At 41.8% G+C, this 18,841-nt stretch overlaps 2 protein-coding genes across 2 annotated transcripts; both read left to right on the plus strand.

Moving 5' to 3' along the window:
- The first annotated feature begins 1,313 nt into the window (after window positions 1-1,313).
- Window positions 1,314-14,119, plus strand: colgalt1b (collagen beta(1-O)galactosyltransferase 1b). The gene is made up of 12 exons (XM_028401005.1): window positions 1,314-1,858; window positions 5,461-5,571; window positions 5,667-5,784; window positions 6,400-6,534; window positions 9,114-9,318; window positions 9,402-9,521; window positions 10,127-10,203; window positions 10,292-10,398; window positions 10,768-10,900; window positions 11,463-11,590; window positions 12,527-12,733; window positions 12,843-14,119. Exons 1-12 carry the CDS (start codon window positions 1,641-1,643, stop codon window positions 13,111-13,113), a joined length of 1,830 nt encoding a protein of 609 aa, XP_028256806.1. The 5' UTR covers window positions 1,314-1,640; the 3' UTR covers window positions 13,114-14,119.
- A 2,778-nt stretch (window positions 14,120-16,897) lies between these two features.
- On the plus strand, window positions 16,898-17,776 carry LOC114433139 (nucleoredoxin-like protein 1). The gene is made up of 3 exons (XM_028401503.1): window positions 16,898-17,133; window positions 17,232-17,321; window positions 17,401-17,776. The coding sequence occupies exons 1-3, from the start codon at window positions 16,898-16,900 to the stop codon at window positions 17,774-17,776; spliced, it is 702 nt and encodes a 233-aa protein (XP_028257304.1).
- Window positions 17,777-18,841: the final 1,065 nt, after the last annotated feature.

Consider the following 18,841-nt stretch of genomic DNA (forward strand, 5'->3'; position numbering starts at 1 on the left):
TTGATACGTGTGCTGTGATGTTCTGGCTTTTGGTCTTGCAGTATTCATGTTCTTCTGAGTCACCTCAGCTCACAGCGGTTCTTTGCAGGGTAAAGGACAGAGTCCTAACGGTGTTTGAAAGGATTCACTCTGCTATAATAAACCGACTGAACCGCATAGCAATTAGACATATTTTCTCAGTATGTCCCTGTCTGGGGATGCAGCACCTGGAAACAGAACTGTCGGCACTGCGATCTCAATTAATTCTGGATAAGATCCTGCATGCGGCTTTGCCAGCATTTGAACAAGGAGTGAAAGAACAGGTACACGTCTTATCATCTTTATAATGTAAATACTGTTCACTTTAATTATACTTCATTTGAGTTCAGGATCTGTCCTGATATGATGCCATGGTCAACTCAGAGCACACCCTTTACATCCATCCTGACGCCATCTCCATCGTGACCTCTTACATCTATGACATGTTGTGTTATTCACATACCACATTTTAATGTTTATTCTCCTGCAGTGATGAGGTACTCCCTGCCACAGCCTCTCTGTCCCAACAAGCCTTGCGACGACTCTTGCTCTGAAGTCTCTGAACTAACACACCACAAGCTGCTGCCTGATGGTGACTGCCAGCAGAAATCCAGCCAGACCTGAAGCCTGAAGGCTCGTACTCAGAATCCCAAACACTCACACCAAGCACCGTGTCTGACAGGGACGAAACTCTGGCCAACTCCAAAAAAACATATGCTCTCACTGCTTGATGTAGCCAAATACATCCATCTCACTGAGCCACGGAGGAAGAGACACAGACTGTACTACAGTTCAGTGCAGAACTCTAAAGGTCATATCTGTCGTGTCTATTTCTAATTATTTAAAATGGAAATCAATAATGAAAGTGACCTTCAGTGGCAGTCCCATAGTGGGGCTGTCTGCTGCATAAAACAAGTGCTTTGATTTAAATTAAATAAAATAGATCTTGTGACACCATCGTGCCATTTAACTCTTTAAACATCTTTTTTAGTGTTTGTGTTAAAGTATTAAAAAGTGAAATACAGTAAAAATGTATGGTATAAATGAACTTCTGCATAATTAATGTTAGATAAATAACTCCTTTGTATTCGACAGAGCCATGTGGATTATTAAATAAACGTTATTATTATTACGTTGTGTCACAGATATAAGCGCAGCATTGTCGCAGACAGTTCAGGGAAAATCTTTGGAAGTTACTGAAGTCCATTGATGATCCTCCTGGGGTATCGACACGCCCAAATGGCCTCTGCTTCCGATAGACTACAACTGGATTTGTTCTTAAAGGGGAGGACCGCATAGCGCAACTGGAAGCGTAACCATTATGGCTGTGTGGGACACAGAATGTTATTTAAACAGCGTTGGTTTAATCCGAGCCTAAATTGGTAATATCCCATTACTGTGATTCGTTTCAATTGTGTGGATAAGCCACACAAATACTAGTACACTTAGGTCTGACCGAGTTCCACTGAAAGCAGCAAGGACCTGTCCTTTAATTCAGCCAGCTCCTCCGCCATGTACACACAGTCGGCATAACACAACAGCGGGACCGTCAGCTCCTACATCCTCCGCGTCCTTCTCTGCCCGCCGCCGTGTTACCTTCCAGTTATTCCCCTTCCCCTGCCATGCTCCGGGTCACCTCGCTTTTGCCTGCCCTGCTGTTCGTTCTCCTGCCGGGCCCGAGCTGGGGATATTTCCCCGAGGAGCGCTGGAGCCCCGAGTCTTCGCTCCTCGCTCCCAGGGTCGTCATCGCGCTGGTCTGCCGCAACTCGGCGCACTCCCTGCCGCTGTTCCTCGGAACCATCGAGCGCCTCAACTACCCGAAGGACCGCATCGCGCTGTGGTAAGTGTGCCAGCACTGTAAACACAGACTGTATCATGTCAGAAGTTGTTTTTATGGAATAAAGTGAGACAAAGTGTGATTCACCGGTGCAGCAGAGACACGTAGATCCACAGTGGAAATAAAAGAAGAGGCAACTCTGCGTGCGTTTGCGCGTGCGCCTGTGAGTTCTGTCCAGGTGGGGCCGCTGTGTTATCAATATGTTATCAATATGTTAAAACTGTCTCTGATAATCAAATCACTGTTGGGAAGTCTGGGAGTCAGTTAATCCCACTGGATGTATGTGCACCGGGGGATTAACTTTGTGCGCTCTGTGTCCGGAGCTCGGAGCGCATAGGGCGGACCTTGCCAGCAAAGTCGTGCCCATGAAAAAGTTCCATTCACTCGCACGGATCTTCTCTCCCATCGCCCCTCAGTTTTCTCCCCCTTTCCTCCCCCTCCCTCTTTCTTTTTCCCCTCCCTCTTCCACATCCACTTTCCCAGTTGCAAACAAAACTCGTATTGTCGTAAAATAAAAGTTTTAAAATTTGCAGCTGAGTGTTAAAACGTTGTGTAATCCAGACTTTTTAGGCTCTTTATTAAAACGCCTCTGCAGTAGTTGGCTTCCTTTACCTCCGGCTGTTTCTTTGGCACACAGCCCCCCCCCCCCCTCCAGCCTTCTAGATTATTCTTGTCTTCAGCACTGCTCACTTCCTCTTCTTCCAGTGTGTTTCTCTTCCAGCAGATCTCCTTTTTTAAGATTGAGATAATCTTTTTATCAGCAGTCACACCTTACTGCTCAGATTACCAGTGTTTTTTTTCTTTTTTTTTGGCAAACCAGTGGCCTCATAAAGACAATAAGGGCATATAAGCCTCCAGTAGTGTTTGATGTCACTGTGTGGGAATTAAAATCAAACACCATTCACTCCTGTGAATGGATTGTTTGATCAGAATGGGTGCTGTTAAAAATTGAACATTTTCAGTGTGTGTGTGTGTGTGTGTGTGTGCAGCCTTTATCTGTGCCAGAAATGTGTGCTTGACTTGAACCATGCCTTTGTAGCAGCCAGTTTTCTGCATGGTTGCTTTGATATATAACGTATCTCATCCCTCGGTGGAAAAACTGAATAAAAAGAAGTTTTTAAACTCATTGAGCAGCTTACTGACCACCTGTCAAGGTCTGCAGCTACCAGTGTGACAGGTTAAGATATAGAGTACTTGGCAAGTGGTAACATACAGATGTGTGCATGCAGACTGCTTAATAAGAGAGTGTTTGTGCTCTGCAGAGACATGCAGAAAGGATTTTTATCAATGCATAAATCATTTTCTTGCCTCTGCCTTCTTCTCAGCTCTTTCATATCCGGTAGGCAGAATTCTGCAATCCCAAATATTTACACTCATAAACCCTTTCTAATTCACTCCCTCTGGCCATTGAAAACTTCACAGCAGTGATAGAAAACTGAGGGAGAGGAAGATGGATTGGTGGGTCTGCGTAGCATGTAGGTGCTGGGATGGCGCTGCAGTGTTAGAACACAGCGGACAGATGAGAAACTAACAGCGGCAGCAGACAGACTGTCACTCGCTACAGGACAGGGTTGCAAGTAAATCCATTTCTGTCATATTTACACATTCCTTCGCTCCCTCGCTCGCTCTCTGTCTGTCTGTGTTGCTGCCCCTCCCTGACACACTGAGATTTGTTATGATAACACAGACAGCAGATGAAAGCCCGGCCTCCCCCGCTTCTCAGCCTCCATTGTCTGTCCTTTTCTGTCTACACCTGATGTTAGAACTTCATTCTAATGACCACAAGACTTCATTAAGATTAAAAATGAATGCAGTAACATCAGCCTTGTGTTTATTATACTGTGTTTTTAAAGGACCAGTCTGTCTATGATTTAGTGTCATCTAGTGGTGAGAATGCAGACTACACTAAACAGTCCTCCCCATTCCAAGCACATGTGAACCTATAGTGTCTACCACTTTAAAGTACAAACACAGACCCTCTCTAGAGGCAGTGTGTGGTTTGTCCTTCCTGGGCTACTGTAGAAATGTGTCAGCAAAACAATGGAAGGCAGAGCACCTGTGGCCTATGTACAAAGAAGGGCTCTCTCTATGATGACAGTGATGATGGTGATGATGTGGAACCCCCTAAATTCTGCACTCGCTTTAAAAGTCTATTAAAGAGATAATGTCCTTACATCCCACATTCCTGACTCTTTAGTCCTGAAGCAGACCAAATATAATGGAACTTCTATTATTATTTGGTCTGCTTCAGGACTTAAGAGCCAGCATAGTTCTCCAGAAGACAGAAAAGGGCAGTTCTTCCACACTTTAAAGAAGCACTAAGCATACTTTTATTTGAACAATAGAACAAATTACTACATATAATTAAAATAATCACCACCCAACTATTTATGCAAGGTCTTAAGGATCTTTCAGTCGCTTATTAGTCTTAGTCAGAGACTGCATCAAGCAGCTGCTTTGTTCTCAGCACCAGAAGGTTGCGGCAAGCTGACGAGCACAGTGGAAAATTAAATAAGATAGAGAGGCAGATCCTCCGTCTCAGGCGTTGTCAAGGACAAAACAAGGATAACAAAGTCCAAATAACAGCTGAAGTTGATCCATCTGCTGGATGTTTAACTCAGCTGTTTTGTTAGGACTTTTTTGGCATGTGCTTCCAAATAAAAGTAAATTCATTTTTATTTCATAGAACATCATGCCTATCCTGTATTTTAACCAACACCTTTACGCCTCATCTTGTCACATTTCAACATATAATCAAATGTTTGTTGTTTTTTATCTGCGTACCTCACTGAATGGATGTGACCGGATATTTCTTCTAAGAATAAGTAAAAGTTTGGAGTTTGTGTAGAGCTGTAAATGAAACAGAACAGAAGACATCAGGGCTCCTGCTGTTTGAGTGGCAGTGTAATAAGTCTAGGCAAATATTAATAAATGAGGCAATATCATGCACAGGGATTGACGGCTTCTATAAAAGTGAGTGTTGTTTAGGATAGTGATGCATCACTATTGTATAATCAAATTCCAGTGTCAGTGTTAAAAATGTTTTATCCATATACCTATTAAAAGCAGACCTGGGTAATCGAGATGAGTATCTGACGTAGTTGTCGGTACTGCTAGGTGTCCTCTTAACTCAACTTAACTTTATTTATAAAGCACTTTAAAAACAACCTTGGAGGCCAAAGAGCTGTACACATATATAACAACACATAATACACATAAATTAAATAAAACTTACAAAAATGTTAAAAGTTATTTGCAGAGGCAACGTGTTCCATAGTCTTGTGGCGGCGACGATCACCTCTCAGTTTCTTCTTTTTCTGTACGGCTGAAGCAGGTTGGACAGATACTGTGGGGCAAGGCCATGGAGCCATATAAAAACAAATAAAAGAATTTTAAAAATCGAATTTCAAATGCGAACATTCACATTTTTGGCACCAGTTAAAAGTTGAGCTGCAGCATTTTGATTTAGTTGTAGACGAGACAGCAGCATCCGGCTCAGCCCAACATAAAGCACATTGCAATAGCCTAGTGGAGATAAAAGTGATAAAAGCATGGATTAAAATCTCCAACTCATGCTGTGTACTTTGCTGTCTGTTCTCCCACAGGGTGGCGACAGATCACAACACAGATAACACCACAGCCATCCTTAGAGAGTGGCTCATTAAAGTGCAGAATTACTATCACTATGTGGAGTGGAGACCTGAAGATGAACCCAGGTATGTGTGCGAACGTTTGCCTTTGTGTATGATGATGATGATGATGATGATGAGCAGAATTCATTACTAATCGGATCTGTCTGTGCATGAATCAGTGCCTTTGAAGATGAAGTGGGGCCTAAGCACTGGAATAGTCTCCGTTATGAACATGTAATGAAGCTCCGTCAGGCAGCGCTGGAGACGGCCCGTGAGATCTGGGCTGACTACCTCCTGGTATGTTATCATCAACTCGGCAGCATCGTGAGCCTGCTCTTATTATGTCTGTCCTTTATGTATGTAAGAAGATATCTATGAAAGTACAGTAATCTGATTCATGCTGCTTAACTTCTGTAATACTCGCATAATCATAATCCTCTGACACCTGTTAAGGAAGAAATTTCACATTTACAAAGATTACACTTAAACTGAAACATTTTCACTCAAGCGTTTTTTTTAAATGTTTATTTCAAGGATAAATATTGTCTCGGGGCCATTTTCATTTATTGTAGTGCAGCTGTTTTTCTTGAGATGCACAGAGCCAAACACAGAAAAGAGGTTTTGGCACTGAACATTGAAAACAGCCATTCAAAAAGCAGCAAACTGAAGAAGAGCCTGCTACAAAATACAAGTGCAGTCTGTTTGCAGGGCTTGCTTAAAATTACAGGCTGCGAGATGAAAATGTCTACGAGGGAGCTGCTTATATTCTCTCGGCGCTCTGTGATCAAACCGTGTTGCTGTGAATCTATCAATCATGGGTGGCAGCGGGCGACTGTGTAGGTGTGTGTGTGTGTCTGCACATGTGGGTTAGTGTGAGATTGTCAATATTGCGCCCTTCTCTTCCGTCCACAGGTGGTCGACTGTGACAACCTGCTCACGAATCAGGATGTGCTTTGGAAGCTGATGAGGGAGAACAAGACCATCGTAGCCCCCATGCTGGAGTCCAGGGCTGCTTACTCTAACTTCTGGTGTGGCATGACTTCACAGGTAATGCAGATTTTGGGCATTTTTAAATGTTTTCCAGGTGCATTTTTAAAATAATAATATTTAAAATACCCATTGTTTGACTCACATTGGAAGCACATGCTAAAATTAACCAATAACCATAGAAAGAAACTGTAAAAATGCACCATTACAACCAAATCTACACTTTCTATTCCACATATCTCATTCACACATCTCAAACACTGCCCTTCTCCATGCAACAAGGAAGCCACAATTGACTCACTTCACGTAATCTACAAGCTTTTCACATTTTATGTAGGATAAGATAAGATCATCTTTTATTCCTCCCACAGTGGGGGAAGTTCTCAGTGTTACAGCAACAGGAAGTGATTTAAGAGAGTAGCACACAGTGTCAAACATGGTAAGTAAAAGAAAAAAAGATAAAAAAAATGAGGACAACATGTGCAGAATGTGCAAAACTGAGAAAAAAAACTGGCTGTTAAAATGTCGGTAATTAAACGTCATTGGCATGGGAAGCTCACATTTCTTTGTAACGCCTGTGGAATATGTTGAAATAATGATTCAGGTTTAATTCAATTTTCAGAAACAATAAGAACCAAAGAATTTCTTTCATCCTCTTTTCTATTATTTATGGATGTTTGACTGTGTAATGGGGCGCAAAAGACACGTTTCACTTCTTTTTATTGCTCCTGCAGAGGTGCAGGAATATAAATAAGCCCACAGCGACTAAGAATGTGACATTCAACCCACTGCTTTTTGATACTATTAAATATTATGGTGGGCTAGAAGGCGGCGCATCTCCTGAGCCATTTTTTGCCCACATACTCCAGACTAAGTCAGAAGAATCTTGTTGGGACAAAGTTATCTTTTCACAAATATTGAAGCTCTGCTACTTTTAACTGCTTGGTATAATGCACGATTCAAACATGATATCAGCAGTGAGAGTAAAAGCTGTTTACAGGCGAGCAGAGAAGAGGCAGCTACGCTCCGAGCAGCAGCGTCAGATCAACAACACCACTTGATCGCTGTGAATTCTCTGGACAATAACACTCAAACACGCTTTGTAACTGCAGAGCTGGTAGGATAAAAATCTGTTTGTCTGATAGAACTGAATCAGTCATTTGCGCTCTCGCTTACGCCACTGCTGGTTTATGTCTGGATAATTCATGGACTGCAGGGTGTGTGTGACAGAAGCTTCTCATTCATAATGTTAACACATCATCCTGTTTTACACAAAACATCACATGACCACAGTTAACAGACTCTAAAGATCCCTAAAGTAAAGTAATAAGCACATTTAAGACATTAATTGTCTTGTAATGTTAGTTCAGTATTAGTGTTAGGTCACCAGATGGCAAAGGGAATTTATTTCTCATTCTCTTGAGCATTAAAGTCTTTGTGAAGTGGAGGCGGAGGGGTGTTTATTGTGGCAGTGAGATGGTTAACCTGGTAAGCACAAAACCTCCCTCTGTTGTCAAATATTAGTGACTCCAGTGGTTAATATTAGAGTTTCCCACGAAGAACAACAGATGGCTACCAAAGTGTTCTGAAGATGCTCTTATATTAAATATCCTCACAGCCGCAGATACCTTCTGCATAATATCCCTTCAAACCCCTCCTTCTTACATCCTGAATGAATAATACGATCCTGTATTAAGTATGTGGGTTACTGATAATATGCAAAAATGTCAATTCTCCTACAATTCTGCTGAATAGCTGAACACATTTTCTGTCATCTTTGATAACGTTGAAATATAATGCAGACAGATAGTGAGGCTGAATATTTTTTCTCATGCATGAGAAACATTTCTGAAGTATTAGCTCCTTTAGAAGTGCGAGAAATGAATCAGCTTGAGAGTTTTTTTCTGTGTTTCTCCGTTGATTGCTATCCAGGTGCTGGTAAAAATAAATGATTTGTTTTCTTCACAGTTAGATTGCTAATCTGATCCAACCTAATATTTAACTGTGATTAAAGTTCATGATATCAGTAGATTGTACATGTGCTAACCAGACCACCCACGCACAGTCATTGTCTTCAATTTGCTTTACCTCGTCGGCACTGCCTTCAGCCGACACCCCTGCTGCTTGTGCTCATTAAAATTAGTAATCAAAGAAGTCCTTTTTTATTAATAGACTTTGCGGTTGTGAAACATGTTCTCTTACTTTTTGCAGGATTGACTACTTGCATATCTATTGCATCACACAAGCTGTCTGTGATCTATTTCTGTCTATGCAGGATGCCTTAAAGTACTCATCTGTGTGTCTCCTTAGATCAGAATAGACATATGGACATTGTGTATCCCCCAGCAGAAAATAAACCAACTTCAACCAACACTCTGCCTCTCTGATCCCTGCAAAGAACATTTTCTTCTGTACAGTTAATAGGCCTGTTGCCAGAAGGCAGACTGTCTTTTCCTTCGTGTCGGTATTACTCAGTAGTACTCCTTGTGATTGTGACTCCTTGAGATTTGCACAGTAAAAATATTATTTATTATAAAAATATGCAAATGATTCTACTCCAAAAGCCCCTTTTCTACATATATCACATAAACTCAAATCTCAAAACACTCCTGTGACTTCTTTCTGTGCTCTTCCTGCAGGGTTACTACAAGCGAACGCCGGCCTACATGCCCATCCGTAAACAAGAGCGCAGCGGTTGTTTTCCTGTACCAATGGTCCACTCCACCTACCTGGTGGACCTCAGGAAAGAGGCCACCCGTCAGCTGGCTTTTTACCCGCCACACCCAGAATACAGCTGGACCCTGGATGATGTCATCGTCTTTGCCTATTCAGCTCGCATGGCAGGTGAGACAGATGAGACAAAGATTTAAGACTTGTTCAGTACAGAGGTCAAGTTGTGTGTTTTTTTTTTCTTCCATGTTTCTCAGATGTGCAGATGTATATATGCAACAAAGAAACCTACGGGTATTTCCCAGTGCCGATGCGCTCCCATGCTACCACGCAGGATGAGGCGGAGAGCTTTTTGCATACACACCTGGAAGTCATGGGTGAGTCTGAAAGAAGAAGATTCTCAGTTGTCCTGTTCATTGTTTACTAAGTTTGAAGTGGGCAACTGGACTTGTTAGGTTCTTTGAAGATGTTTCGTTGCTCCTCAAAGCAGCTTCATCAGTTCTTGGGGAAGCAGACAAATGTCTTCACGGAGCCTCCACAAGTCCAGCAACCCTGCTTCAAACTCTCAAATAAGGAAGTTGGACTGTACTGTGTGTATGACTGCTTTAAAGACGGGCTCCGCTGAGAGTGACTTTGGTTAAAATTACATTATATATTCCTGTATATACTCTTTTTTTCATCGCATTACTGTTTGTGTTATAAGTGAAAAATATCTAAAGTGGGATTAGCTGCAAAACCTACAAATTGCAAACTGTTAGTGACAGAAATCTCATCTTAAAATGTATATATGTATATATTATTTAGTCCTAATTTTTTGATGTAGGAAATGGAAAGTTTACATTGTTCAGTCCTTAAGATCAGGTAGGATTTTCCTGCAAGTCTCCTGTGGATTCATGCCGTACCCTGGACCACATTTTGGGAACCCCTGTTCCACCACATTACTCATTCTCTTTGTAAACTTCCCTCCTTTTTTCTTTGACAGTGAAGAATCCACCATTGGAGCCCTCCAGCTTCCTGTCGCTTCCTCCAAAGCAGCCTAACAAGATGGGCTTTGATGAGGTATACAGACACACACGCACACACACACACACTCATGCACAGTAACTGAGACGTGTGGGTGAGGTTATCTGCGTTTGTGTGCACCCAGGTGTTTATGATAAATCTGGTGCGGAGATCTGATCGTCGTCAGCGAATGCTAAGAACCCTGTATGAGCAGGAGCTCGGCTGTAAGGTTGCCGCTGCTGTGGATGGCAAGTACGTTTTTTTTTTTTTTCATCTTCTTCCTCCCCCACTGCCTGTGCCTTCCTGATTTGTGCCTCTGCAACATGCAGTGTAGATTGATGTAGGGAGCCAGGGCTGAGACAAACAACCAGGTGAAAAGCAGCTAGTTGCTGTTATTTAAAGATCCCCTGAACCACACGGTGTTTAGCACATTTGTGAGGCATATATCACTCTAATCTCTAAAAATAGGGTTGTCTCAGGTTTCACATATTTGATTAATTTTCCATGCATGCTTTATGCTATTTTTACATTACGTCTGAATCCTTCCACACATTTCATGTCAATATAATTTATTGATTGTCTGTAATCTCTGAATTCTTCCCACCTCTGTCTCTCTCTCAGAGCTCTGAACAAGTCTGATATAGAGACTATGGGGATTACGATGCTGCCAGGCTACAAAGACCCTTATCATGGTCGACCTCTCACCAGGGGTGAACTGGGTTGTTTTCTCTCTCATTACAACATCTGGAAGGAGGTGAGATACTTGGACGGGCCTCAGGCCGCTGGGTGCACCTGCACATAGCAGATAACATTCACTGTTAAACACACAGTAATTCAGTCAGTGTGAGTGAAGGCAGCTCAGTGAGGCAAGTGAACTTGTCCTATTTATGTTTGCACTGCTTTTTTTTGAGCTAGTCTATTTGGGCAACCTGCTCTTTAGTTGTATGTATAGTTATGTATGTTCACATCCAGTGTTTAGTACAATATCCCACAAGTGAAATACCTTCTGTTGGTAGGGAGCCTTCATGAAGGTGAACATTTTTAAAAAAGCATTTTGCCTTTATTACAATGATTTTTGTACCAGTAAGTTCTCTTCTAGTGTCAATTGTACAAGGGGTGATTTGTTTTAAAATTCTGCATAATTATGGGCATTACCGCTTTGAGTGACAGGCGGTTGCTGTATATGTATGTGTGCATCTGTTATTAGAAAGGATCAGATATGTTACTGACACCAGCAGAGGATTTAGCAGACATTAGATTAAGTGTTACTTTTAAACACACTGTGCTATGCTCAACATGTCCATGTGTGTGTTTAGATAGCAGACCGCGGTCTGCAGACGTCACTGGTCATCGAGGACGACCTTCGCTTCGAGGTCTTCTTCAAACGTCGTCTCCAGACGCTGCTGCAGGAGGTGACAGCGCAGAAACTGGACTGGGATCTGATGTGAGTGATCGTTTAGTGACGCAGAGGGAAAACGCAGCATAGTAAAGAGAGAGAGGAAGATTATCATCCCCCTGCAGCAAAATCCATCCATCTGTCACACATGATATCTCAGACACCACTGATCACAGGCTGGAAACACTTGTGGGAATAATGCATCTTTAGCTGACTGCCGAGCGGTGACCTCCAGAAAATATCTATCAAGGAAATTCTTGGTGAGACTCAAATAGCCACAGATATTAAAATTTCAGTACATGCACTGTCAGTGCCGAGCTGAAGCTAAAGATTACTGCTTGCAGTAGCTTGGCTGTACAATAGATTTAGCTGTGGTGCTGCAGTTAAATTGCTACAATTCATTGACTTTTCTAGCCGGCTTCTATGTTTAGGCGTCTATGTAATTGCAGCAATAGCTGGCAAACGAAATTAGATATGCATTTCCACAAAGTACCAATTATGTTCTTTGTGTCTGTGCTGTGACACCCAAGATAGAACACAGAAGTTCAGAAGCCCCCAAAGAAAGCAATGTAGCATGCTTGCACCGAGGATTATTCATCCTCTGAGCCTTCTCACCCAAGATGCACTGAAACACAATGGTTCAAGAAGACAGTAGGAGATTTATTCAACATGAATTTCTTCAGCTTTAATTCACCTTAAAAATGTGTCTTTGTCTATTTTTAAACAGAATGGTTCTAAATTGGCAGCTCACATTTAAAGGTTGTAGTTGACGTTAGCCTCCATAGGAAGTCATATCATATCATAAAATAATAGTAACTGTGTGAATTTATTTAATTTATTTTTTTTATATTTATTTTTTTAATGTAATTTTTGCAAATGAAATCTACAGTTGATCTTGAAAACACTGATTGTAGTTTCAAATGTAGCAGTGTGGACATTCTGCTGTATGATAATCATTATCTGATCATCATTATTGTTATCCAGTTATATTGGGCGGAAACGGATGCAGGTGGACCGCCCAGAGAAGTCTGTGCCAAACGTTCACAATCTGGTGGAGGCGGACTACTCCTACTGGACCCTCGGATACATGCTGTCATTACAAGGAGCCCAGAAGCTCCTCAGGGCCGAGCCTCTGAGAAAGATGCTTCCTGTCGATGAGTTCCTCCCTGTCATGTACAACAAACATCCAGTGTGAGTATCAGCTCCCCGCATGTTCCTCTGATCAGCCTAGTCTTTTTGATTTCTGTCCTGCGGCTCTCTTGTTAATCTAATCACGTCCCCATTCCCCTACTCTCATCAGTTTAGAGTACATGGAACCCTTTGAGCATCGGGACCTGCGTGCATTTTCTGCTGAGCCACTTCTGGTCTATCCCACTCATTACACGGGAGACGAGGGCTATATCAGTGACACGGAAACATCAGTGGTCTGGGACAATGAGACGGTCAAAACAGACTGGGACCGAGCCAAGTCGAGGAAAACTCAGGAGCAAGGCGACCTGAGCTTTAAAGCCCAGAACTCTGACGTATTGCAGTCTGAACTTGAGAAGTGGAGTGCACGGGATGAGCTGTGATGAAGAAGTGAGGAGGAGGCACAAGCGAGAATGAACTCTGGCATGCAGAGATAAGGATGAGGGAGACAGAACATAGCTGTAGAAGTGGCCAATATAGAGGGCAGGAGAGTAAAGGAGGGAAGATGGATGCCTGGATGATGATGATTTTCTCTCTTCACTGTTGTCTTGTTAGGGAGGAGGTTAGGTGTAGAGTTAACTCTTGAAGTGTCAGCTAGCAGCTTTTGTTTAATTTATTGCATCCTATGCACGTTCCTTGTCTGAAGCTCAGTCCATTATTCCATTTAAAAAAAAAAAAAAATTTGGGCAGAAGCATAATCCCCCCCCCCCCCCTGTATTTTAGAAGCAGAATTGAATTGGATAAACAACTAAAAGTCTATTAGTAATAATTAAACTTTTCATCAACAAAAACTCCTGCTTACATGTAGCTGCAGTTTATTTTGGGTTAAAATAGGTGCTAGATATATATGGATTCTATTAGATTTTTGTTTGTACTCACTTAAACGTGTCTTTGCTGTCAGTGATTTTGATCCTTGTTGCCTTTTATCCATTTGCAGCCACTAGTCACTTGCTGCATGTCTTCTGGCTGTGATCTTAAGTTTCTTCAACCAGTCAAATTAACCAGTTTATATTAACTTCAGCTTTAACTTTATGACCCATCAAAAATCGAGTTGTCCACCAAGGGCCAGATGTGTCAAACTGACATCTAACAGCCAGTTAGCATGTACGCTTGTAAGGCAGATGTATGCATGAATGTTTTGGGTTTTGCAATGAAAAGTGACCGGGGCCCTCCTGACTGTTGCCCCCCTTGACTCTCGTTTGCTTGCTTTTATCTTGACTGTGTCTCTTTACTGTTATAATCATGACTGTTCCTCTTTTGTGCACTGGTTCACTAACCTGAGCAACCAATCAAAGAGCGGCTTTGGGCTCCACCATAGACTCAATTGACTGGAAAGCCACACGGGTGTGATTCGTGCAGGATGCATAGCAATAACAAGGGCCACAGACACTCATGAACAGAAGATGGTTAATCAGCTTGGTGTATCATGACTCGTTTGGGGTCCCAGATTCAGATCCAGGTTAGAAACCACTCTTCTGTTCTTCTTTTCTTCATTTTGTTTAGTATTTTTGAATTTTCTACTCAATACATTTGCAGTTTTAACCCAGACTTGCAGCATTTTCTTTGTTGAAACCAATGAATTTAGATGTTTTTGTACTCTATACTTCTCATGTTCTTTCCTCTGTGTCTTCTTTTGTTGTTTCTACCAAAGAATAAATAAAGCCTTTATTATAAAAGGCTTGTTTGGCTCACTGAATTTAGCCTCAGCTAAAATGGGGACATGCTAAAAGCCTCAGCTTCAGTTAAAAGCACATGGCAGCCCTGACATTCTGCTAATTGTGGGTTCAGCTCAAGCCCGAGCTGCAGAGGCTCAAATATCAAACTATCTGCACTGCCTCCTTTTTTTTTGCACACAGCGGTTTTCTTCAAGCACAGACATGGACATCCCACAATACAGACTTCTTTTAATTAGTGTTGGCTGGTGTTAGCCTGCCCTCTGACTACATAATGGTCCGTTTTGGCTACAGCAGGCTGCCCCTTACTGCTCCTCATTCACTGTGTTTACTACTCATGATCCCTTAATTATCACTGATCTTTAAACCATTCTTAATGTTTACATTCAAGATTAATAGTATGTTTGAAAGAAATCATTGAATGGAAATTACATAATAGGAGAATTTAATAGTAGTGCATTGTGTGTGTGTGTGTCCACACTGGTTCTGTGCTGACTGCTTTTGTGGCTTGAAACTGTGACTATTGTCACAGCTGAATAAAATAAACAAATGCTAATGCCAGCATGCTAACATGCCAATGTTTGGCTGGTAATATTTACCAGAATCAGTTTAGTGTGTTAGCATACTCTTGTGTGGAAAGCTAACATAGTCGCTTAAGTTTGTTTTATAGTTCATCATCAGAGCAACACACAAGTTTAATGGCTGATTGTCGACAGACCAACAGACGGACTCACGCTGGAACACGCACAGCAAATGCCGCCCATGCTGACCGCTCATGTGGCCAAAAAGCATTGGCATGTGTTGTGTGTGTGTGTTTGTTCACATGTCCAATGTATGTGTGTATTAATGCTACGGCAGCGTGTGTGTGTGTGCGTTCACGTGCAGTGACGCATGTCTGTGGGACTCAGACTAATCCTATTAGAGCTCTCTCTCTCTCCCACCTCCTATATTTACCTCACCCCTCTCTCTGAGATTAATCCTGGTATTTTCTGCAAGTGTCTCTGCAGATCCGCAAGCACATCTCTACAGTACAGCCTGCCGGATTCAGGAGAAGCAGGCTCACACAGCTGATTTTCTCAGTTTTTCCTGCACTCTGTGTATCCCGACTCCCTGAAAACAGGATGCAAAACAATTACTGTTAGGATTTCACAGGTCAATTAGTGTTATTATACTGTAAGACACACGATTTGCCATAACTGTAATGTTGAAATATCTCCCTCTTCGTTTAACTTTCTCTCATTTGTTTGCTTGGCCTACAGAGTATTTGCTGTCCTCCCTTTGCAATCCAATTTGTCCTTGTTCTTCATCCTTCCTTTCCTCCTTCCCGTCTTCTCTTTAAGTAATAAGATTTCTACTGTTGAGCTGGAGTTTCAGGGCCTACACTGCATGCACACACACACACACACAGAAGAACCTCTGCCCCTCAATTACAGCACTGCCACACCTCCAGCTATCTGTAATCTCCCTCTGTATACCACAGAGAGCGAGGTGAACAAATTACAGACAGAGCAGAGAAGAGGCAGTGAAAGGTGTCACTAAAATAACAAACTTCACAGGATTTAAAAGAAGAAAGAAAACAAATCAAATGAAGAACACAATGGCTTGAAAGAAAGGTGAAACTCTGGATATATTTCTTGTGGGAGCTTCAAGGTGAGCTAAATTACTCGTGTATATTCAGCTGCTGCGCATACAAAGATTGATTGATTGTCTATTAAATTAGCTACTAACAAAACATGGCAGTGTTGCTGCTGTGTTTCAGCTGCAATCGATCAGCTTCAAAAAGTGAAATAACTTTTCCAAAAGCAGGATTTAAGTTCTGGCCTTTCTGATCCTTCCAGTAAATCTTTTCCCAGGTAAGGTCCAATGCTGCTCAATTTCAAACATATTTCTACGTCAACCTTGGAAGTTTCACTCCAGAATTGTAGTCTCAAATGGATCTGGCACTGCTCAGAGCCAGAGAGCCAAATCTAATTTGTGAGGTTATCGCTGTCAATTCACAGCCTGCAGTGACTGCTGCGACAGAAATACAGGCTGGCCAAGACAGATAAAGCACATTTCTCAGCTTTTAGGCCTGAAACTTTTATTTCTGTATCTGAAATTTATTTCTTATGTGAATGTTTTGTTCAGAACCATAAGTCTGCTCTTGGAAATGAAAAGCCTCATTCATCCTGGCCAACTGCTTCTAGCCGGGTTGTTGTGTTTAGATTATGATTACTTTTGTTGACAAAAAAAAAAACATGCAGAGTGGTCTGTCAGCTTGGAGCTGCCTCACTTAAAGGGAGTCTACAGCAAAAATGTGCATTTCTGGTTTCAGTCCAACAACAATAACTTAATTTAATGCAAAACCTTGTAAACCTGTGGACCAATAGCAGTCCATTTCTGTTGTTATTTAAAGGCCAGCAGCTTTTTGTTTGACCTGCCCTCCCATCTGTTAACAATGACCGTTCTGTCTCTACAGAAAGGCATCTACCTCTCACCACTCCTGTCTTTCATCATGGTGGACCTGTTCTTAAACCGAGTTCTGGTAGAGAACAACTCAGACCAGGATGAACTCAACACAGAGCGTGAGATCACTGGGATCCTGGAAAACCGCATCCTGTTGCTGTTCTTTGCATCAGCTGAGTGTGAAAAGTGCCAGGAGTTCATGCCTGTTCTGAACGAGTTTTTTAAGAAACTCAAAGATCCAGCATACATTGAATACCCAAAGTTGCTTGCACTTATCTACATCAGGTTCTGGGTTTTTTCCCCTTTCAGTTATATATTTTCTGGCACATGTGTGACTGCATAAACAGATCCTTGTTGTTTTAAGATTTCCATCCTCTCTCTAGTTTGGACCGGTCAGAGGAGCAGCAGGAGCGATTCCTAAAAGAGCTCCACAAAAAGGTTCTGTTTCTGGCCTTTGAGGATCCATACAGGAAGTAGGTGGATGGAATATATTTGTATTTAAACCCTCACTTTTGCATCTGAATCTCTTTTTTATATAATTCTGGTTTTCAGAGAACTGCAGGCTATGTTCAAGGTGAAGGACGTACCAACTATAGTGGTCCTCCGTCCTGACTGCTCCATCCTCACCCCAAATGCTGTGCAGGACATCTGCCGCTTTGGTTCTGACTGTTTCCACAACTGGCAGGAATCAGCCGAGCTTGTTGAGAGGACCTTCATGCTCAATGAGAATTTTGAAAACCTTAATCTGCGTAGTGCCACTGACCCTGTGAGGAGGCTGAAGTACAAGACAGAGGACGACAAGAGGAAAAAGAAATGGTGGAACTTATTTGGAAAGGTAAAAGGTGGGCGTGAAGAGGAGGAGGAGAAAGATGAAGCATGGGATAAGAAGAAAAAGGAGGAGGATAAAGGAACCTTGAGAAAAAGATGAAGAGAAAATATAGAAAAGAAAAATATTATTATTATTATTATTATTGTTGTTGCTATCACAAAAACCAACACATACAGAATCTGTCGAACACCTCCTATGCAGCTCTCTTTTAGCTAATTGTTTTGATTTGCCATCCACTCCATTTCCAGAAGCACTGGGCAGCTGTTCCCAAAACAACCAAACTCCCCATCATTAAATGGTAAACAAAGAATGCAAAGAAAGTCCAACTTTCTGCAGCTAACAGCTCAGACATTTATTTTTCTTAGAGCTTTGGGAGAGATGAGAACTGAAGTGAGAATGAATGGGCTCAAATTCAGCAGAAACACACAAGAAAATGGAGACTAATGTGTGCAATTGTGTATTTTAGCAGACAAATGGGTGCACTTTTAAAAGGACCAGTGGCAAAAATGGCACCTAATTCAGATGTTCACATGCTTTTTGTCATCATATTTATGACTATTTGTTCCATGGTTTACTCGTATATTCTGTAACAAAATGGACTTTATAACCCTCATGGCAAACTTTTTGGGTCACCAGGGTGATGACACCAACATGAGCATATTCACATGACCACAAAACATCACCAATGTAATCTGTATTACTTTATCCATACCACAAAGACAGTACATTCACCTTCTCTGCTAAAAATAGTTCAAAAATGTTCTTGGTGCTAAGCTTAAACTCTGACCCTACAGTGAAGGTTTCTGCAAAGCCTGCCATGTCATATATCTGTGTTAATGAGCCTCACACTTATGAAGCCAAAGGTAGTATGTTGTTGTCAGTTATAAACATAAATGGCCATCAATTACACTTCCTGTAAAAGCAGGAATAGTTGTCAGTTCATCCTTTGTGATTGTGCCTCCACTATACTTGAGCAATCAGTTCAACTGTAGTACTGATGACCTTAGATGTCATATATGAAATTATTTGACAACATGACTGTAAAAATGTGTTCCCATGATTTGACAGTATAGTCCAGGACAAACTAAAATCCTGGTCGTGAGAAGGGCCTGTTGCAATTTTTAAGTAGCGGTTTCTGTGGTAGCTAGGAAAGGGCTGCAATCT

This window comes from Parambassis ranga, chromosome 1 (genome assembly GCF_900634625.1).
Source record: "Parambassis ranga chromosome 1, fParRan2.1, whole genome shotgun sequence".
In the NCBI taxonomy this organism is placed as follows: domain Eukaryota; kingdom Metazoa; phylum Chordata; class Actinopteri; family Ambassidae; genus Parambassis; species Parambassis ranga.

Excerpts from the sequence above, each read along its gene's own strand:
- colgalt1b (XM_028401005.1), top strand. The coding sequence starts at position 1,641 with ATGCTCCGGGTCACCTCGCTTTTGCCTGCCCTGCTGTTCGTTCTCCTG. Across the intron at positions 9,319-9,401 it reads CTATTCAGCTCGCATGGCAG|ATGTGCAGATGTATATATGC; the intron begins GTGAGACAGATG and ends CATGTTTCTCAG. Across the intron at positions 11,591-12,526 it reads AAACTGGACTGGGATCTGAT|TTATATTGGGCGGAAACGGA; the intron begins GTGAGTGATCGT and ends ATTGTTATCCAG.
- LOC114433139 (XM_028401503.1), top strand. The coding sequence starts at position 16,898 with ATGGTGGACCTGTTCTTAAACCGAGTTCTGGTAGAGAACAACTCAGAC. Across the intron at positions 17,134-17,231 it reads CTTGCACTTATCTACATCAG|TTTGGACCGGTCAGAGGAGC; the intron begins GTTCTGGGTTTT and ends TCCTCTCTCTAG. Across the intron at positions 17,322-17,400 it reads TTTGAGGATCCATACAGGAA|AGAACTGCAGGCTATGTTCA; the intron begins GTAGGTGGATGG and ends TCTGGTTTTCAG.